This window comes from Aquarana catesbeiana, linkage group LG01 (assembly GCF_042186555.1).
Source record: "Aquarana catesbeiana isolate 2022-GZ linkage group LG01, ASM4218655v1, whole genome shotgun sequence".
Classification (NCBI taxonomy): domain Eukaryota; kingdom Metazoa; phylum Chordata; class Amphibia; order Anura; family Ranidae; genus Aquarana; species Aquarana catesbeiana.
Genome location: NC_133324.1, coordinates 868,530,266 through 868,545,975, shown reverse-complemented (window position 1 = coordinate 868,545,975; position 15,710 = coordinate 868,530,266). Strand labels below are relative to the sequence as shown.

The 15,710-nt window shown below is 40.4% G+C and overlaps 1 protein-coding gene across 1 annotated transcript in view; it reads left to right on the top strand.

Moving 5' to 3' along the window:
- CC2D2A (coiled-coil and C2 domain containing 2A) overlaps positions 1-15,710 on the top strand; it is a 165,496-nt gene that overhangs the window by 119,602 nt on the left and 30,184 nt on the right. The window contains exons 19-24 of the mRNA XM_073609863.1: positions 896-1,034; positions 2,043-2,246; positions 4,519-4,611; positions 7,874-7,965; positions 12,955-13,122; positions 15,132-15,237. Of these exons, the coding sequence (XP_073465964.1) occupies positions 896-1,034; positions 2,043-2,246; positions 4,519-4,611; positions 7,874-7,965; positions 12,955-13,122; positions 15,132-15,237 (802 nt within the window). The remainder of the gene's footprint in view (positions 1-895; positions 1,035-2,042; positions 2,247-4,518; positions 4,612-7,873; positions 7,966-12,954; positions 13,123-15,131; positions 15,238-15,710) is intronic.

The following is a 15,710-nucleotide window of genomic DNA, read 5'->3' as shown; positions in this document are numbered from 1 at the left end:
CAGTCTGCAGATATTGAGCTCTAAAGAGTTAACCATATATGTAAGCAGCAGTGTACATGTGTCCATTGATGCAAAGAAGAAAAGCACAGTCACTTTTTTTGGCACTTTTGTGTGTCGGAATTGTGTACACACGATCGGAATTTCCGACAACAGATTTTGTTGTCGGAAAATTTTATAGCCAGCTCTCAAACTTTGTGTGACGGAAATTCCTATGGAAAATGTGTGATGGAGCCTACACACGGTCGGAATTTCCGACAACAAGGTCCTATCACACATTTTCCATCGGAAAATCCTATCTTGTGTACAGGGCATAAGGGTTTTCGGAATCGACCAGGCAAGTACTTGAGACATTTTAGTTCCAGCTATACTGCGATCTTTATAGCAATGCAGGCAGATTTCATCAAAAAAGACAGAAGTTTAATTGATCTCACATTCAACAATATTGAATGTGGAGCTTGCTTGTGAAATACCAGCATATCCAAGAGAAGGATGGTATGTGGAAGGGCTCTCAAGTGAAAGGCACATTACATGTTTTGCCATAAAGTTGCTTCCCCAGTGGGTTTTATCTTAACATTATAATATAGTGTTACAATTTTGTTCCTGTAACCCAGTATAAATCCTGTTTAAATTGAGTTGTTGTTTCTGAAGGGAAGACTCACCTTGAGGTAATACCTTTTTTTTTACCTTCTAGGCATTTTTACAATTGCAAACATTTTTAAGAACTAATTTTACATTTGTGGTCTTCTTCATGAAAGCAATATGTGAAAGATACAACCCTGTAGTAACCAACCAGAATTCATGTTCTACTTTTTATGGCTGTTATGGTACATTCTTCTGTAAATAATCCTTGTTATATTCCCTACGCCGTTAATTGTAACATCTGTTCCTATGATAGAGCTTTACATAACATAGACGCTGTATCCTCTATTGGAGCTTCTGGACTGACTGATATGAAGAAATTAGCCAAGTGGGCGGTTGAATCAAAGCTCGATCCTAATGATCCCAACAATTCGGCTCTCATGCAGCTCATAACGGTGAGATACATAGATTTACCAATAGAATACCATTAAAAGTCAGCAGCTGCAGTATTTGTAGCTACTGACTTTTAATTTTTTGTTGGGGGAGGGGCTGGACCTCCTTTTTTAAAATACTGGATAATTGCTAGTAACTCGGTCCAAGCTTTATCAATCAGCTTGAACTGTTAGAGTCACCTAGAGTAGCATAAGGGCAGCCAGGAATGAATAGTGTAAACCCCCAGAGGCTCCCTTATGCCGCGTACACACGGCCGGACTTGCGAACAGTCTAAACTCCGTAGGCATTTCCGACGGAGAGATTTAGAACATGTTCTGTATCTGAGTCCGTCGGAAATGCCGACAGAAAAAGTCCGATGGGGCATACACACTGTCGGAATGTCCGGCCAAAAGCTCCCATCAGACTTATTCAGTCGGGAAGTCCGGCTGTGTGTACGCTGCATTAGGCCCTGGAGTGGCTCTGCTAGGTCCAAGTTTACCTGCTGGAGTTCAGTGTTCAGGAAGGTGAAGAATTGCTAAAGTCTATACAAATTCTATGAAACCGGGACGAAAAATCTCCAAAAAAAAGTTTTCTGCTGGCTTGGTTGGGCCCTTTTGGTAGTGCAACATACAGAATGTCTTCCAGATAGCCCCAGCTCAAGAAGGTGAGGTTTGGAGGAAAAGCTCTGGTAGGAGTAACTTGAACACGGCTTAACCGCAATAAAAGGGGCAAGTGCAGGGAAGGGGTTAAGTGGATCTGAGTTACTAGGGTAATCCAGAACAGGTGATGTGGCACTGCTCATTGGTATGCTGCATAAGTACTTTAATGTCTAAGAAGCCTGATGGCAAACTGTGTAACTGAGGTCTTGCTGGGTTTTGTGGTGATTAGTGTTTGGTGGGTGCAGAAAGGTCATTTTATTAACACAATATGTGACCACTATATTTTATATCAATTTATTTTTACAAGAAATGACTCTTTATGTTCTGACAGAATTACAGTTTACCTTGGTTCTGTCATTTTGGTAATCCTAGATGGCGAGTGGTGGGGACGCCAATGTGCCCGAGTTCTTCCGCCTGGAGCAATTGCAGAAGGAGTTTGATTTTGTGTCAGATGAAGAGCTGAAAAGATCAAAGAGGTTCAGACTTCTGCAGCTCCGTAACCAGGAAGTGGCTGATTTTCGTAATTACAAGTTGGTGCCTATAAAGGAACGTGAGATCCCAGACAGGATCTTTGTGGTGAGGACATTTATATTCATATTACACATATAGCAGGATATCTGGAATTTTTTTCCCCCATTGGATCATTCTTTTATTGTTTTTGTTTTTTTTGTCTTCCTCTGGATCAACTGTGGGTATAGGATAGTGTATATGGAGGTTTTCTATTTGTGTGTGTGTGTGTTTGTATTTTTTCTCTGTTGGTTGAACTAGATGGACTTTTTTCAAGCAGAATAATTATGTAACTACACTATATTGCTAAAAGTATTGCGACACCTGCCTTTACACACACACATGAACTTTAATGGAATCCCAGTCTTAGTCCATAGGGTTCAATATTGAGTTGGCCCACTCTTTGTAGCTATAACAGGTTCAACTCTTCTGGGAAGGCTTTCCACAAGGTTTAGGAGTGTGTCTACGGGAATGTTTGACCATTCTTCCAGAAGCGCATTTGTAAGGCCAGGCACTGATGTGGACGAGAAGGCCTGCCTCACAGTCTCCACTCTAATTCAAGCCAAAGATGTTCTATCGGGTTAAAGTCAGGACTCTGTGCAGGCCAGTCAAACTCCTTCACCCCAAACTCGCTCATCCACACTATATTGCCAAAAAGTATTGGGCCACCCCTCCAAATCATTTGATGGAGGGGGGATTATAGTGTTGGGTTGTTTTTCAGGGTTTGGGCTTGGCTCCTTAGCTCCAGTGAAGGGAACTCTTAAGGCATCAGCATACCAAGACATTTTGGACAATTTCATGCTCCCAACTTTGTGGGAACAGTTTGGGGATGGCCCCTTCCTGTTCCAACATGACTGCACACCAGTGCACAAAGCAAGGTCCATAAAGACTGTAAGGGGTTCACTCCAAGTTTAGAGCTTTAAGGACATCACCACTTGCTTTTCCTTCATTTAAAGGCTGGTTTTGCCCATTTTTATTCAAAAGAAAGTTACAAATACAGTAGATTCCCTCACAGGAGTATTCAGCATTCCAGTTCTGCTACAGAAATAAACAAAATTCCACTTGGCTAATAACCGCAGCTCTCCTGCTCAGGCCTTACGCTTTAGGCATTTGGTTTGTCTCCCACAGACCGGACACTCAGCAACTCCGTGCTTATCGCTAGCAGCCTTATGCTACACTGGCTCCCACATCTCATCTAGGTGAAGATCCTCCTGACTCCTGCACCAGACTTCCTATCTGCCAGGGTGGAGTCGTCTCCAACTGGGGGTGTAGAGCCTTGGTCTGATCATTACTTAAAGCCCAGAACACAGCTGACTCATTAGTGAACTGGCTGTTTACTAGACCTGGACCCTGGCAGGGTACCGCCCTGCTACATGACATGGATGAGCGAGTTTGTACTTGCCTGTGACGAGAGAGAGAGAGAGAGAGAGAGACTGACTCTCTCTCCTGGAGAACTTTTTTGACACTAGTTCTTCTGCTGGCCATCTTTAAAAATATCCACACATTTGACCCAATTTATGTTTAGGCAAAAAACAATGTAAAGAGTGCAAGGGGGTATGTCATATGTAGGAATGTAAAAAGGTGCAGTTGACTTACATACATAAACTACTATGATCACACTTAGTAGATGTTCCAGGAGCTAACTGTATTTTATCCAGGGTAGCAGTAAACTCCACCCATGGCCAGTGGTGGGAGACAAATCTGTGTGTAGAACAGTATTTACAGAGGCAGTGTTCTCATGCCAGTGGAGCACCTTTATGCAGCGCCTAAGGCCAGGGGATGTATTTCTTTCTGAACTGTGATGGCCTGTTAGTGGGAACCAAACTCACTTGTCAATTATGATGTAGGGATAGATGCAGGCTCTTGCAGTTGGCTTCAGAGACAGAAACTCAGTCTGGATCAGCAATGGTGTATACTAGTCTTTAAGCAGGAAGATGTGTATGTTTCTCTTCCCCTGGCAGTGGGAGGCAGCGGTACTGATCCATATGAGAAAACCTGGGGTAGTATGTAACTAGGTGTCCTCCAAATGGCAACGCGTTTCAGGGGAATCCTCTCTGTCAAGTCACAGTATAGACCAGTGCTATACAGTATATAAAGTACCTAAAAAAATAAGTAAATAAATACACAACTTGTTGGCACTTTACAAAATGTCTGAAATAAATGAATACATAGGCCAGTTTAGGTTTAGGTGATCTGTCCAATAGCGATTGACAAATCAAATCATTTTAGAGACTTTTAAACTTGCATAATGAGTGTTAAGGACATCATTCCCGTGGGTGTCTCATTTCCCTCTTTTTAGCATTTTAGTTTTGTTTGAATATTTTTTTTTTCTTTCTTTTAGGATTATGAGAAGAAGTTACGAAATCAAGATATAAATACTGCAGAAACTCATCTAGATTCACATAGGATTCGGGTTGCCAAGTATCTTCATAAGGTAAATTCATATTCTAACATCAAATTCTTTAAAGAAAGTTCAAGTGTATATATAGTCAAGACCTTTTGTTTTGAATAGAGGGAAATTTTAGAAATCCTGTTAAGTTTTTTATTGCTGTCCGTGTCTTTGATGGGGAGATTGCCCCTGTCCTGTCCTGTTGACTACTGTTAGCGAGACAGAAAGTGATAGGAAATCTTACATATACCTAGTGAAGTGATTGGCATCAGGTGATACACAGAGATGAAACAAATCCTCCTACATGAGTTGTACCTGCTTATCTGTAGCCCTCTCTTTTCTACATCCCTTCAAAAAGCATATTTTTTTACAGCTTCTCTGAACTTGCAAAAAGCGATTGGAGGGAAGGGACACACCCCCTTCCCACAGCACAAAGGAACAGTGCTCCCTCCTCATCACCTTTTTTCTCTTGGTATCAGGAAAACTTGTCAGAAGTGACTCATGCTGATAGCAAAGAAACCAGGCAGGGGACAGAAATAACACCACCTGCTTTGGACTGAGACAAGTACACACTATAGAGGGATATGCATTGTTCACGTTTCATGTCTGAGGTTTACAACCACTTTAAAGCGGAGGTTCAGACAAAAATTGAACCTCCGCTTTTCGGACCCCCCCCCCGTGTCACATTTGGCACCTTTCAGGGGGGAGGGGGGTGCAGATACCTGTCTAAGACAGGTACTTGCACCCACTTCCGGCATAGACTCCCACGGGAAACTGTCTAAAGCTAGCCAGATTTTTAATGCCTGAAAAGCAGCTGCATCCGATTGGATACAGCCACTGATTGGCTGACAGTTTTGCACCCGGTTATTTCAATTCCTAAATCAAGGGATGTCAAAAGGGAGAGGGCCGACACAGCCCTCCACATAGCGAATTTCAGCTGAAATTTATAAAGTAAATGGCCGATAGAGTCAAACTCCTCTCACTTTAACCGCTTCAATACTGGGCTTTCTTTTGGTGGTATTCAATCACCACTTGGTTTTTTATTCTTTGCTAAAGAAATGAAAAAAGACAGAAAATTATGAAAAAAAAACATTTGTGGTAGAAAATTAAAAAAGTAATTTTTCTCTTTCACTGAGGTGCACTGATGAGCAGGCACTGAAAGACAGCACCGATTAGCATCATTGTTGGAGACTGACTGGCATCACTGATGGGCACTGTTGGGGCTGCAGTGGTAATCAGGGCACTGATAATCTGTGCAGGTCTCCCCTGTGAGGAAATGCCACTGATGGGCTCACCTCACACATAGTCATTGTGAGGAGAGGAAAACCAATAAAAGCTGATCACATGGGTAAAGAGCTGCGTCATTGGCTCTTTACCGTGATCGGGGATGTGCCGTGTCCCGGAAAAATAGAACCACCCCGCAGCCGTCATTTCCCTATGTGGTGGCCGGGAGGTGGTTAAAAAGGTTTCCTCTCATTATTAGTGACATCTCCAAGACAGAATATGAAGGAAAATCTCAACAGGATACATACCAAAAAAGAAACTGACAGGTGTTTTTTAACTCTTTACTACTAAGTGGGAATCTCTCTAAATCAGTAAACCCGGATCTCAGACTAAAGGAAATAAAGAACTAAAAAACATTTTCTGTGTACGTGTGCCAACCAGCTGCTACCCCTACACTTCCAGTGTGTAAGTGCTGTAACACAGTGTATTTTAAAAAGAATGACCTGGTTTCAAATAGTTATATTTAATAATGAAAATGTGTTACAGTTACATAACAAATTACAAACTATTAAGTAAGTCCACAAGTTTCTCTCACAATGTTATAAATGCTCTATGTGCCCTCCACCTGCTGCATGGATAACATCAAGACGATAGCTGAATTTATCCCCAACGTGTCTGAGAGTGTCTTCTTCCACTGAGGTTGCTGCAGCCATGATTCTGTTTTTGAGCTCATCCAAGTCAACGGTAATGGTGGAACATAAACACGTTGTTTTACATATCCCCACAAGGAAAAGTCACAGTGTGTAATGTCTGGAGATCTTGGGGCCAAGAGTGTAGTGCCAAGTCTTGGGGTACGGTGCGACCTATCCAACGTTAAGGCAATGTTTCATTTATAAACCAACGAATTTGGTTGTGCCAATGTGGCGGTGCTCTGTCTTTTTAAAAAATGAAATCTTCATTAAGTTGTGGGAAAAGCCAGTCCTTCAGCACTTCAAGATAAGAATGTCCCATAACAGCATTTCCCTCAAAAAAGAAAGGGCAAATAGTCTTTGTAAACGAAACTGCACAAAACACATTCATTTTTGGTGAATCTCGGTTATGCTGTGTACAAGCTTGTCTGGCTTCTCAAGTCCCCATATGGGAAACTTTACCGCTTAGATGAAACATTGCTTCATTACTAAAAATCAATTCTACCAAGGACAAATGTTCTTTGCCACTGGTGGATCAATCCCGAAACGCATGCTGCACCATTATTACAGACTCAGTCTTGCTAAATTGGAGAACAGAAAACGCCTTCTGTTGCAAAGACGCCATCTGGTTGACGACTGAGGTTTGAATCTATTTGGCTGCTAGTAGTAGTATCTAGTGGCCATCATTTGAAATTCTAGGCCACGCCCGTTCAAGTAGTACATATTATACTGGGACTGCTTGCTCAGCAATGCCTAAATGTATTCCTTCAGTTCAACTACATTTCTTGTATTATGGAACTTCATCTAAAACTATTCCTTTAGATCTAGATAGGTGGAAGTAGGGTTGAAACCATTGTCAGCCCTTTGTTTTCCTATGTCCACATTCCCCAGGCTTCTCCATTTCCTGTGTCCATGTGAACTGTCACCAGGACAGATACCCACTTTATCCAAAACTAAAAATGATACCAGGGTATATAGGATAGTTCTTCTTTATAGGAAATAACTGCAGTAATGGGAAGCTCAACATTGGGAACGTAGGTCATTGTTTCTACTGCATTGGTATTGTTATGAAGACCAAACATATTCTGTACAAACTTATTAGGAAGGAAAATGTATTTGTACTGTTATCACTCATTTTATCTTCTAATCTGCCATGATAAGTTAAAGCTGTGATCAGATTGATTTGTCTGGGCCACCCCTCCTCTTCTTTGTAGAACGGTTGGTGTAAATGCATGATGCCCTATTCAGTGGTGAAGAAATTCTGCTCTGAAGTGTATCCTGGTACAAGGTGTATAAATAATACAGTTGAATATACAGTATATCTCCATTGTCCACTCCGAATGAGGCAAATAACTGTTGTCATGTCTGATTATTCCATTTTGTTACATCAACAGATCCGGGAATCTGTGATAAACCGGTTCCTGATAGCGAAACACCATTTTATTCTATCTGACTTGGTTGTTGAAGAGGAAATCCCCAGCTTTGGGTAAGACAGGTTTTGGCATGCCATAAATGTTGATTAACAAAAATAAAACATAGGGGCCCATTTATAAACATGGAAAAATTGCATTCTTTGCCGTCTTTCCAGCATTCCATGCCATTTTCTCCACCGTGCAGTGTATATAGCATGCCCTTCGTGACAATGTGAATAATAGAGTAGGGCAAGCTGCAGGGACCAGACTTCACTATGGTCAAGTTAGATTTGTTGTCATTATCTGACACTCAAAGGCAAGTCCCACCTCTGAGGAGCCCACTAAACATTAATATTGCCACTATCAGACACTGCTTTTATAGATGCAGAATCCCCCCCCCCCCCAAAAAAAAAAAAAAAAACCTTTTTAAATACATATTATTCTACCTGAGGAGCTATTCATCCCAGGATCTTTCTTCAGGCACACTTTACACCTGTGATATGCCTTCACATTTCTTAAAATGTTGAAAAGGTATTTGTGTTTTTTTATAAATACAATACCCTTATTGAGAGAAAGGAGACACCAATGATACATTACATAAGCATTGTAGGGAGGAGATGCTATAACTGGCAAGCCCCGAAGTGGCTTATTTATTGTGGAAAAGCATCCCCTTTTTTTGCACTACATGATTTATAAATAGGCCCATAATAAATGAAAAAGTAAGTGATGCATTTCTGTGTGCAAGAGTCTGATTATTAGGACCTCTCATGAAATATCATATATACTGCAGTATGACATTAAAAACTGACATATGGGAAGGGTTAGTCACAGGTGCTTTTTCATATGAATATAAGCATTACCATTTCCCCTATTTCCTTATGTTTAAAGTACTTTGTTAATCTCCAAGTTAATTGCATGTGGGTCTCTTGAGCCAGTCTACATATTTTTATGTGTACAGGAAAACATTCAGTGAGCATGCCAGAAATTGAATTCTACACTAACTCAACATTTTCCAACCTTTTTAACACAGACGAGCCCTTAAAAAAACTCCTGGGAATCAGGAAATTCCTTTTAATAGCTAAACTAAAAAATGTCCAGTACAAGAAACACCCTAAACGCACTACAGTTTCTTGAGCAGGACATTTTTTTGGTTTAGCGTGTTTGTATTTCCGGGCTCCCTGGAAATCCTTGTTGAAGGTACCCTTGCTGTGCTTCCAACCACGAATCTAGGAAACAGTGACGCTAATTACAATAATTGCTATCTCTACTGCTTACTGGACATTGGCATGAATGTCAGTTTTGTTGATGGAAGAATAAAAAAAAAAAAAAAAGGAATGTGGCATACTTGGCATGTTTGACACACAGAGTTGCTATATATGATAAAATGTATTTAAAGTAATAATAATGAAATAAAACAATTAATAGTAGTGGTCAGAGAAGAAATGCAGACTTGTTATTTTGGTTGTCAGTGTAGTGTCACTTTACAATGGTGGTCATTGTACAGCCCCCTTACAATGGTGGTCATTGTGAACCCCCCTTACAATGGTGGCCATTGTAGTGCCCCCATACATTGGTGGTCAGTATTGTGCCTCCCTTATATTTGGAGGTCAGTGGAGAATGGTCCCTTTAGATTGTTGATCAATGGAGAAAGGTCTCATCACACTGGTGATCAGTCGGAAGAGTGGCCTTTATATTGGTGGTCAGTGTGAAGTGAGAATGCCCCCTTACAGAGGGCTAACAAAAAGTTCACTGGTGTTTCTGGTAACTTACATGGGAGGTAAACGAAACAACTCCACCCCCCATTCGGTAGTTTGGTCCATCAGTGCTCTGTGCCCCCAGCCCACCTCAGGCTCTAATTAGCTTAATTATCTAAAAACCCCATTGAAATCCATGCGTCCGGTGCTTTGCATGTAGATTAGAGTCCAGGCGCATGGATTAGGGTGGTGGCCGCTACTGACCTTCATACACAGTGATTTGCACAGGCTGTGATAGATTAGCGTAAATCTGTGGCAGTAAGGTACTGCAGAAGCTGTCACTTACAGAATAGCCAGCACATCCAGATGCCTAACTGTCCCTTTCCACTTCTTTAGAGTGCTCAGAAACAAAACTGATGGGCACTCCTATAAGAATAGAGCCCTGCTTCTGTGTCTCTAAACCCAAACCCCCATGCCACATTATTGGCCTATCACTGTGATATATATAAGCAAAAAAAGCAGCGCTACTAAACATAAAAAATATTCCTACAATGACAGTGCAATTTGAAACATCAAATGAGATGAAATGCAATCAACCAACTCCTGAAGTTATAAAGTGCAAAAGCTTTATATAATTCTGCAAAAGTGCAAACGTGTAAACTAAAGTGCATATATAAATTCATGTGTCAAAAATTCATATATCAAAAAATGATATAGTCCATTAATAAACCGAAGAATCCCAACACGAAACCTCCACAGTGTGTGATCATCCAGGGAGTATCATTGATGTAAAGAAAGAGGTCCATCACCAAGTAGTAGTAATTACCATGCGCCTCTTACCACAACAGTTGGGCCATAGGTTATAATGGCCGGAAATGCATAAATTATGGATTTCAAACTTGACCTCTGCTGGGAGGAGCAATCCTTACTTAGGTTAGTGGCATTATACCATCACTGACTGCTAACTAGCTGCTTGCTGTGGGGGCACTTGACAGGAGGGAGGGGCCAGGAGCACAGAAGAGGGACCAGAGAAGAGGAGGACCCGGGCTGCTCTGTGCAAATCCACTGCAACAGAGCAGGTAAGTGTAACATGTTTGTTATTTTTATTGAAAAAAAAAAACGAGACTTTACAATCACTTTAAGCCTTGACAAAAAAAAAAAAATCTGGAAGCTGATTGGTTTCTCTGCAGAGGTGCACAAGATGTTGCACTCTCCAATTTTAGTAAATCAACACCTGCGTGTCACTCAGGAGTGACATTTGCTACAGTACACAGTATCATGGTTAAAGCTTTACAAAAAAGAAAGAATGCAGTTCTGTATTCATAACAGAGAAGCATAACGACCTCCTCAGCATTCTGGTGCTTCTTCCTTCCTTGTCCAGGCAGACACAGGCCCTAGACCAGGCCTCAATTTACCTGTATTGTAGTTTACAGAGATGTCTGAATGTGGCTGCACTTTCTAGCAGGGGTGTTTGGATCACAAGATTGGCTGAACTGAATGTTAAATAAAACAGATTACATATATATGTATATTTAGCTCTTTACCTAGAGTTTTAAATCTGCATAATTTGATTTTATGTCCTGTATTAATTTGTATTTACACTCTTCTTCTGCTTTGCCTTTGTATTGAGTTCTAGTGGCTCCGGGTATGTTATCTATCGTTGTCCTGACTCTTACTCCGTTCTCTGGCAATGAACCAAGAGTAGGTCTTAGCGTGAGAGCAGTTAGCTGAAGCTTTAGCGTAGTTCATGTTTCACATGTATTGATTATTTTTATGCTCCAGCTCTCACCTCTTGGTTATTGCCTTTTCTAATTTTATATAAACAAAACGGTTTCCATAAAGTTGATGTACTAAAACTTTTAGGCTGGCATGTTTCCATTACAATATAGCTTTGAGATTTCTAAGATAAACTATATTTGCCTGATCTCTTTTGGCCCCCAGAAAACATGTTTTTTTCTTGCAAAAATTATTTAAATTTGACAATGTGTTGTTGAACATATAGTATTATATGCTTTAACACTTTAGAAGGATAGACTTTTTGGAAGTTGGGGCTTTTGTTGATATAGGTCACCAGATTAAATGGCGGATGCAGATTTCATTCCTGGAGACTGAAAGCTGCAGGTGTGGTAGATATACAGTATGTGTTTAATGTGGCATCATATGTTGTATTCAGGACATACCTGCATGTCAGGCTCCCTTAATCTAATAAGGGCATCTCTATCCCTGCTCTGCCCGGATGCAAACTGCAATCCACATTGATGTGTCAACTGGTGTCTCTCTATGCCAGGGACTCTGACCAAAGTGCCACACTGGGGTACTTTTTTGTTCTTCAAAATAGACAGAGGTTGTCTAAAAGTTCTTCTAAACAGCTATTTTATTATTATTTTTTATCAACTTTATGGTAAAGTTTTGCATATTAGTAACTACAGTGTCAGTCTACAGTGCATTCCTCACTGAAGTGTCTGGAACAATATAATTACCATGAGTAATATTTAATATGTAGTTAGCTGAGACTAAGCTTGTTAGTTATGCAATTAAAATATAATTAAAAGCATAAAAACATATAAACACAAGAAATGTGTGTAAAGAGCATTGGCTACAGGCATACTTTATGGAAAGTCTACTCCAGAAATAGTACATTACATTTTTAGGGTAATAATGGAATACTGTGACCTGAATGCCAATCCCCTCATTGTGGACAACGTTCCAGCATCATAAACAAGGATCTGTGGCCTGGATGCTGAGGGCCCTCATTGTGGGCAAATGCCCAGCCACACAAATGTGAATCGGCGGAATGAATGCTGATCCCCTCAATCAGGACAATGCCCCAGCCATATAAACGTGGATCTATGAACTCAATATTGATCCTCTAATTATAGACCAATGCACAGCCCCACAAACAATGATCCAAGGCATGAATGCCAATCCCCTCATTGTGGACAATGTCCCAGCATCACTAAAATGGTCTATGGTCTGCAAGCCAATAACCTCATTGTGAACAGTGCCTCAGCCTCACAAAAAAGGATCTATGGCCTCAATGCTGATACCCTCTTTGCTGGCCTCTAACACACTAATAAGTAAATGTTTTCTCATTACTGTCTCTGTTCACATCAAAGTGAAATCCTGTCACTTTATGTGAGCTACAAGCTGGCATATGGCATACAGAAATCAATCATAAAGTCAGACATTGTATTAGTTAGTGTGCATGCCATAATTCTGCCCATTGGATTTGTTTATAACACATACAATAACACCATTTGCATACCATTTCTGGAAAACTTCACTGAGGAGTGTTCTGTATGTAGATGTTTAGCAGAACTAATTCTTGTGAAACATTCTGAAATTTAACATGCTACATCAATGTCTCAGAATTCTAGGAATGGACCTCTTCAAACTAGCTGAGCCGAAACGTCCACTGAAGCCAAGGAGAAAGGAGAGGAAGAAAGTGACTGCTCAGAATCTTTCTGATGGGGATATCAAGGTCTTGGTGAATGTGATCCGTGCTTATGACATTCCAATTAGGAAACCAACATCCAGGTAAGGATAGATAATAGAGCCTAACAAACCGGAGTTTGCTCACAAGACAAACATGGTTGAAGGAGGGTTGAAGAATCAGAATGTCATCTTTATGGGCAGCACAGTGATTAGGTGGTTAGCACTTCTGCCTAGTAGCACTAGGGTTGTTGGTTCCAATCCCAACCGTGACACTACTTGCACAGAGTTTGCATGTTCTCCCTGTGTCTGCGTGGCTTACACTCCAAAGACATTCTTGCAGGTTAATTGGTTCCTGTCTATTGGCCTATTGGCCCTTGTATGTGGATGTATAAATGTGTGTGTGTGTGTGTGTGTGTATATGTATATATATATATATATATATATATGTATGTGTGTGTATATATATATATATATATATATATATATATATATATATATATATATATATATATTATAATATGTGTAAACTGGCGCTGCTATATAAGTACCCGTAGTGTAATAGTAGAATCATGGAAAAATGTAGAACACAGATGACATTTTAGAATGAGAGTGGAGTGTTCAAACATGGGTAAGATTAAAGGGGTTGTAAAGGTATTTTTTTTTATTTTTAAAAAAAAACAAACATGTTATACTTACCTTCACTGTGCAGCTCGTTCTGCACAGAGTGGCCCCGAACCTGCTCTTCTGGGGTCCCTCGGCGGCTGTCTCAGCTCCTCCCCGCAATAATTAACCACCTTAATGCGAGCTCCCTCGCATGGTGGTTAGTTATTGCGGGCGCGCTCCCGTGATACAGCCGGCGGCTATAGCCGCTCGCTGTATCACTCGGCCCCGCCCCCCAGCGCGCCGCGTCATTGGATGTGATTGACAGGGCGATTCCATAATTTTTTCCTCAGAATTGAGTGATTCCATAATTTATTCCCTGTGCTTGTTCTATAAATCTAACTGTTACTGGCCACCACAATTATTTTTCTTGATTTCTTTTAGTGTTTCTTAAAGCCAGAAAGTTGCCATTTGAAATGCCTTTAGTTTTTGGCCATGTCTGTGATCTGCTTTTTTTCTACAACAATAAACAACTGAAGGAACATCCTCAGGGACTGGTGATTCCATAATTTTTGCCAGGGGTTGTAGTATGCTTGCCGTATTATCCACCGCCAGTAGCTAACAAAAAAAATACAAGCATATTCATTCTCAAAGTGTTCTGCAGACAGCTCCTGATCCACAGCAAGCACCATCTAAGGTTGAGTAACTCTGTAGACATTAACTCTTACATTTGAAGAATACTATAAGTGTTGTTTTATGTTAAACCGCTGTTGATTTTCTGGTTAGCTGTACTGCTGATGGGCAGTAGTTTGAGCTCTGAGCTGCCTCTTAATATGCCGTTTTTATGTAGTTGGGGTTCCAGTTTTTGGAATATGTACTGAGATCCTAACTTTTGTTTACTAGTAAACAGACCATGGCTCTTTTAGTTTGGAGTATCTGTTGTTTTACAGCAAAATAGAAACAAGGCAGGACCATAACCTTGTTTGCCATACCCTTTTTCTTTTTTTTTTTTTTTTTTTTTTTTTAGCTGTAGTCTAATCTAAATTGTATAGTATTTCCCTGGAGATATATTGCCTGGAATTGAGCAGGAAATGAGTTTCTTGCTGTTCTTTTCCTTTACCTGGATGTTCTCCAAAGTAGGAAAGTCCATGAATTTTCTGTCTGTTAGTAATTCTTTTGCTTGTTACATATTAGTGACAACTCTGGAGGATTCGAGATGGGGACTGTTAGTGGGATATTTTTTATTTTCCTTGAGTATCTTAGGTTTGGCATTATATTCACCTGATGTGTTAACTATACCAATCTAAAGTAGAATTCTACCCAAATCTTTTGTTAAAACTACTGTCAATTTTTTTTTAACTTCAACTGCTGTCTGTTTACTGATGTGATCACAACCAGCAATAAAAACTTGACAGAGGTTCTAATTTATTTTATTTATTATGTAACATGTAGCATTCCAGAGTGGACTTCTTTCCTCCCACTGAACCTCTTAATTTACTATTATTTTCCAGCAAACCAACACAGCCATCCAGATCAACAAGGTCATTTAATGAGATGTTCACAACCACAGCTTCCCCTCAAGGGCAAGCCCCATCTCCAGAGTGGTCAGTTAATCAGGTACAAACATTTGTTGTAAATTTGATGCAAACATTGTTATTGTAAAGTACTGTATATACATGAGGTTATTAATGCTTAGCTCCTGAAAATTCTGGTTGCCACAGTATGTCTGGCTTTGATGCTTCAGCGTTACAGACCAACACAAGCCTGCAGCAAGTAAAGAGTGAGGGAGGATGAGGGTACTTCTGTAAGGGTCGATATACAGACCCGGGCAGCAGTTTGGGGGTGGAACTTAAGGCAGAGCTTTCAGAGCTTTCAAGAGGAGAAGCAGCTCTAGAAGATCAGGAGAAAAAAAACAAAGGTGCCTATAAGTGCAGTATTTTACATATTCATGTGAAAGAAGGGGTTAAAAACAATTACAAATGTTTCCATAAAAACAGGTATATCAGTATAGCAATCCTTGTGAATTGTATGATCCTACATCTCTGTATGGGGGGAGAGAGACGACCAGCAGCTGTCACAAACCCACGATG